This window comes from Dipodomys ordii, unplaced genomic scaffold, assembly GCF_000151885.1.
Source record: "Dipodomys ordii isolate 6190 unplaced genomic scaffold, Dord_2.0 Scaffold95, whole genome shotgun sequence".
NCBI lineage: Eukaryota > Metazoa > Chordata > Mammalia > Rodentia > Heteromyidae > Dipodomys > Dipodomys ordii.
In genome coordinates this window covers 3,037,023-3,043,305 of record NW_012267311.1, presented here as the reverse complement: position 1 = coordinate 3,043,305, position 6,283 = coordinate 3,037,023, and the positions used below count along the sequence as shown (strand labels likewise).

At 47.8% G+C, this 6,283-nt stretch overlaps 1 protein-coding gene across 1 annotated transcript in view; it reads left to right on the top strand.

Moving 5' to 3' along the window:
- The first annotated feature begins 1,607 nt into the window (after positions 1-1,607).
- Positions 1,608-6,283, top strand: part of Dcaf12 (DDB1 and CUL4 associated factor 12) — a 32,742-nt gene continuing 28,066 nt past the window's right edge. Inside the window, exons 1-2 of the mRNA XM_013026664.1 lie at positions 1,608-2,049; positions 2,984-3,238. Coding sequence (XP_012882118.1) covers positions 1,972-2,049; positions 2,984-3,238 — 333 coding nt within the window. The 5' untranslated portion in view covers positions 1,608-1,971. The remainder of the gene's footprint in view (positions 2,050-2,983; positions 3,239-6,283) is intronic.

Below are 6,283 nucleotides of genomic sequence, written 5' to 3'. Positions count from 1 at the left end.
AGCACTACTTCTGGCTTTTTCTGAGTTGTTGGAGATAAGAAACTCATGGGCTTTTCTGCCTGGGCTGGCTTCAAACTGTGAACCTCAGATCTTAGCCTACTGAGTAGCTAGAATTATAGGCATGAGCCACCGGCACCTGGCTGTGATTATGAATTTTTAAACTTCCAGACTTCACTCAATTTTACTTCCACAGATATAGTAATCCTCTACTGCAAGGTAGATTTGGGGATGGTTCCTAGGATGTCAAGATGAAATGTAAAAACAAAACAAAACAAACTTTAAGAATGGGCTTGCATCAATGTCCAGTGTGCCCCTCTGGTAGGGGCTGAGGGGAACCTAGAGATTCTCAAAGAATTCCAGGCTCTTGTCCAATGGGCTCCTGAGCATTGTGAGGCAAGACAGAACCAGAACAGAACTGAAAAAGGAAACTGACCCACTCCTGATCCATTCACTGTATGTACGTCTCTGAAGGGATAGGCCTGACCAAGAAAGACAGAGATGACTTTCCCAAGATGGTATTAGGGGTTAGTGGCAGTGATGACTTGGGATGGTGGTGGAGGACCCTGTTTCAATCTGGTATTTGGTTCAGCTTGGAAAACAAAACCAAATCTTCTTGTGGGCAGGACTTCAGATGGGCCAACACAGCTCCATGGAGGTATGAGGCCTGAAGCCTGAAGGGACCAGCAGGTAACTGGGTATACCTCAGCCTGAGGCCTTGGTCTCAAACAAGTGCATCCTGTTTCTTCCAAGAATTCTCTGCCAGAGGAAAGTTGGAGGCTGGCACTCATGTATTTCTTTCAGGATCTTCCGAAAATGGGGGCAGAGGTGATCCTGAAAACCTCCATTGGTGACCAATGCCAGTCCAAGTTGGACTGACAAGCCAAAAGATGGCCACTCTCTTTCCTGTGGTTTGGAATATCATCCTTCTTCGATGACAGACCTTGAGAACCCGGACTTAGGCGGGTAGTGACAGACAACGCTCAGCCTAAGGCTTAACTTAAAAAAAAAAAAACAAACCCAAACAAAACCAAAAAACCAGTAAGGATGGCCCTGATAGCACGTCGTGGGAATGTCACAGGGAGCCGGGTGACCGGTAGTAAACCGAGTCCGGAGGTCGAGTGGGGAGGGGGTGGAGGGCTGGGGAGGGGGCGGCCCCCGGGCCCCCGCCGTGGCCCGAGCTGGTGGCGACCGGCCATGGGAAGGTCAGGGCGTGCTTCGGAGCTAGATTTCACCTTGATGTGGGGACGGAGGTCCTGCCTCCCCAGCGTCCAGTGCTCGGAGCCAGGCCCATCGACTACGAAGGCAACAGGGCAGAACTAGACAGGAAGCCGTGGCGAGGGGACAAAGAGCGCCAGCGGGCATGCCCTCGCCCCGCGGCGCAGCTAGTTTTCATTTCCGGGTGCCGGCGGATGGACGAGCTGAGGTCAGGGGTCGAAGGTCAGCGGTCAGCAGCCAGATTCCTTAGATGGAAGCTCGGCGGACCCCCGGCACCCCTCAGCGGCCGGCCGTCAACGGGCGGTTCGAAGCGGACTGACGACCGCGAGGCAAACAGCCTCCATTTCACCTCCCCGCCCTAAATCCCGCCCCTCTCGCCTAGGCGGGGTCTCCCGTAGCGACGCGCTGCGAAATGCGGCTGCGCAGGGGTGACGGAGCGCGGGCCAGGGGGGTGGAGGGGGTGTTTTGGTTCTTGCCGCTCGCCGTCTTCCCCAGACCGACATCTCTGTCGGAAACCTTCTGCTTCCTACCTTCCCCTTTCCCTTTTCCCCTTCCCTTCCCCGACCCTCCCTCCCTCCTTCCTTCCCTTCCGTCTACCTTTCGTTCTTTCACCGACACCTCCGGGGTCCGGATCATTTTTCCGGGCCGGGCGCCTTGAAGCGCGCGGCCCCGGGGCGCGGTGCATGACCCACCGTCCGGCTACCCCTTACACCTCCCGCCCCATGTGGCTGCGGGGTCGCCGCGGCGCTGCCCACTATGGCCCGGAAAGCAGTTAGCAGGAAACGGAAAGCGCCTGCCTCGCCAGGAGCTGGGAGCGACGCTCAGGGTCCGCAGGTGAGGGGTTGGAGGCCGAGGTCCGGGGTGGTAAGGCGGGGAGCCCGCCTGGGGTTAAGGCCCCTCGGATGTGGGCACTAGGGCTGTGAGTGAGCGGTGGGACAGAACCAGGGCTGCTTGCCCTTGTAGAGTCGTGGCTGGTCCTTCCTGAGTTCGGAGGAGCCAAAGAGGAACTCAGAAATGGGGTCCTTCCTCGAGAGGCCTGTGGAGCAGAGAACAAACCCAAGAGTTTTTACTTGGGAGGAAGGGGAGTCGAAGTCGAGGAGAATCTGGAGTGAAACCAACCTCACAGAACTGACTTTTGGGAGTGAGGAAAAGAGCAGTACTCGGCCCGAAGCAACTCTTACCTACCTCTGGGTACCCAGGCCTTGAGCTTGGCCTTGGACAAGACAAGGGTGGACTTGGGACCATTAAAACGATTACAGGATGTTTTTCCTTTACCCTTTGGAGAGGAAGGCCTTCTTGGAATAGCACTGATTTTCCCATGCTGCTCTGTCCTTATGGGTGTTTTTCTAATTCTACAACTGCATAACTGAGGGGCAGCTATTGATGGTATCCTTGTAAGACCTAGGACCACAGTCTGACTTTTTGAGCTATACTGTGCTCTTCTGGGAGGACAGGCTGAACAGGAGAAGAGGGCTGGGTAGAGATTCAGCCCAGGTGCAGTTGGGAATCACTAGGCCTCTTACTCCCTTGATATGTACAGGGTGTCTGTGCCCTTCACGCTAATAAACCTTTAAGTATATAGGTCTAACTATGAGCAAAATTATTTCAATGCAGGAAGAGTTAAACTGGACTTTCTGGATTAGATTCTATTTCTGTTACATGTAAATCCTACCAGATGAGTTCTTGGTTACTTGTGTGTAGTACAGTAGAAGTTCTTGTTCTGAAGAAAGATAGCCAAAGCCCTGATTTCTAATGTTTGTTTCCACAGTTTGGCTGGGATCACTCCCTTCACAAAAGGAAAAGACTCCCCCCAGTGAAGAGATCCTTAGTATACTACTTGAAGAACCGGGAAGTCAGGCTACAGAATGAAACCAACTATTCTCGAGTCTTGCATGGTTATGCAGCACAACAGCTTCCCAGTCTACTGAAGGAGAAAGAATTTCATCTTGGGACCCTTAATAAAGTGTTTGCTTCTCAATGGTTGAATCATAGGCAAGTGGTGTGTGGCACAAAATGCAATACGGTAAGTGTTTGGGATTTAGAGAACTTACTCCCGGGTCTTGGATGTAATGGCTCTACGTGCTCTAAAATCTTTCGCTGCTTGTTTTCCTCTTCAGTTTATTTTTTATTTTATTTAAAAAAAATTTTTTTTTGGATCCGGTCGTGGGGCCTGAACTCTGGGCCTGGGCACTCTCCCTCAGCTCTTTAGCTCAAGGCTAGCACTCTACTACTTGAGCCACAGCGGCACTTCTGGCTTTTTTCTTTTTGCTTATGTGGTGCTGAGGAATCGAACCCAAGGCCTCATGCATGCAAGGCAAGCACTCTACCACTGAGCCACCTTCCCAGCCCTCTTCAGTTTATTTTGTGAAGGAGTTGCCTTACTCTCCTTTCCATTCTCTTCTGCTAAAGAGTATATTTCTTTAGGCCCCTAATTCTTTGTAAATGCTGCTGCTACTTGTGGGATTTTTTTTTTTTTGGTCATGTGTGTGTGTGTGTGTGTGTGTGTGTGTTTTAGTGTTACTAGAGATTTAAACTTGGGGCTTTGCACTTGCTAGGGAAGTGTTCTATTACTTGAGCCACACCCTCAGCTGTGGCCTCCCTTTTTTGGGGGGGGGTTGGTTGTGGGGCTTGAACTCTGGGCTTGGGTGCTGTCCCTCAGCTCTTCAGCTCAAGGCTAGCGCTCTACCACTAGAGCCACAGCACCACTTCCAGTTTTCTTGTGGTTTATTGGAGGTGAGTCTGATGGACTTTTCCTGCCTGGGCTGGCTTTGAACTGTGATCCTCAGATCTCAGCCTCCTGAGTAGCTTGAATTATAGGTGTGAGTCACCAGCACCTGGCCTTTTTTTTTTTTTCTAATGCTGCTTTTAAAGTAAGAAACCTCAAAGAAAAAGTATTCAACACTTGGCTAAAAATATTCTTTTTCTCTGTAATGGAATCTAAAGATGTATAGGACATGAACTGTTGTTTCCCATAAGGAAGGCAGGAAAGGACTGGAAAGGTGGCTCAGTGGTAGAGTGCTTGCCTTGCATGCATGAGGCTCTGGATACGATTCCTCAGCACCACATAAGCAGAAAAAAGCAGGAAGTGATGCTGTGGCTCAAGTGGTAGAGTGCTAGCCTTGAGCTAAAGAGCTCAGGGACAGCACTCAGGCCCAGAGTTCAGGCCCCACAACTGACAAAAAAAAGAAAAGGAAGACGGGAAATATTTGGTGACATATTTGAGGGTGTGATCATTTGCTCTTTGTAAAGTAGCCTTGTAAAAAGGATTCAGAAGAGAGAAGACTTGTATGTATGACATGCAAGTTAGAACTAATTTTAAAGAGAATAATTTACATATGTAATGAAGGGAAAAATTTGTCCATGCACTATCACAGTTATATGCACTATTTAAATAGTGGATGTGATTGGCACAGACAGATACAAATAGTCTGATGTCACAGGAGTGGCAAGTGAAAAAAGGCAGGACTTCACTCTGTGAAAAGATAATGTCATAATGGCTGAATAATTTGACCCTTGACCAGAAGACATCTGAAGTCAATTGAAAGAGAGATTATATCAGGAAAATCATAGCCAGGAGTGGTGATACCTACCTGTTATCCTAGAACTGGAGACTGAGGCAAGAGGATCATGAAACTGAGGCCAGCCTGGCTACCTAGACCCTGTCTCAAAACAAAAAACAAATTTGAGTATATTTATAAAGGACTTAAACAGTTTTGGGGTAAGAAATAAAATGGTGGTTTTGCCCAAATTTTCACTTCCTCTTCTGCTGAGGTGGCTTGTCTTAATACAAAAAGCCTTTCAAAACTAAGTAGGAAGAGCAAGACTTCATAAAACTTCCTTTTTCTTAGTCTCATTCTGAATATTCATGATTTAAGAGAACTGTCATTGTCACTTGGAGTAGAAAAACATCTGAAAGTTTTCATTTCGCTCTCCATACATGCACAGTAGTTTGTTTTTTGTTTTAATTTTTTTTGGGTCTGGTCGTGGGGCCTGAACTCTGGGCCTGGGTGCTGCCCCTCAGCTCTTCAGCTCAAGGCTAGAGCTCTACCACTTGAGCCACAGCACCACTTTCGGCTTTTTTCTTTATGCTTATGTGGTGTTGAAGAATCGAATCCAGGGCCTCATGCATGCAAGGCAAGCGTTCTACCACTGAACTACCTTCCCAGCCCTTATTTTTTTTATTTTTATTTTGTCGGTCATGGCCTGAACTCTGAGCCTAGGTGCTGTCCCTCAGCTCTTCAGCTGAAGGCTAGTGCTCTACCACTTGAGCCTCAGTGCCACTTCCAGGTTTTTCTGCTTATGTGGTGCTGAGGAATCGAACTCAGGGCCTCATGCATGTGAGGCAAGCATTCTACCACTGAGCCATCTTCCCAGCCCCTGCACAGTTGTTTTTGTCCAGAAAATATTCCTGGATTGCAACCTGAATTTATTCATCAGGATCCTGTTTTTTTTTTAACTTATTGTACTATTTTGTAGGTGAACATGTTAAGTAATAATTTACTTTTACTTTCTGCCTCTTTTTAATAGTATAATAGTATTTGTTTCTCTTTGTCTAGCTTCCCACCAAAGCAAGGAACCAAGAACAATGCTTTCCTCCAAGCTTTGTGACATTTGACAAATAATTCTCTATTTGTGCCTTTGTTTTGGTTTCTGTAAAATAGTAGTAACACTATCTAGTGTGTCTAAAGTTCTGACCATTTCTAAAGATAATGAGATTACAACAAGTTATGGGTGTCTAGAGGAGACTTGGAATGGATCAGGTTATAAAAACCTTTGAGTATCTTAACTGTTGTATTCTGGATGATTGGAAAACAATAACAAAAACAATAAGAATCAATAGAGAGATACATGGTTGGAGTAATGATCCATGGCAAGCTATTAGAGGAGGCTAGTGCCATAGTATATCATAAGAGGTAATTAGAGACCAAACCAGGACAGTGTCAGGGAGAGGGTGAGGAGGACAGAGGTACAAGACATCTTAGAGGGGGCTGAGAAGGTGTCTCAGTGGTAGAGTGCTTGCCTTGCATGCATGAGGCCCTGGGTTCGATTCCTCAGCACCACATAAGCA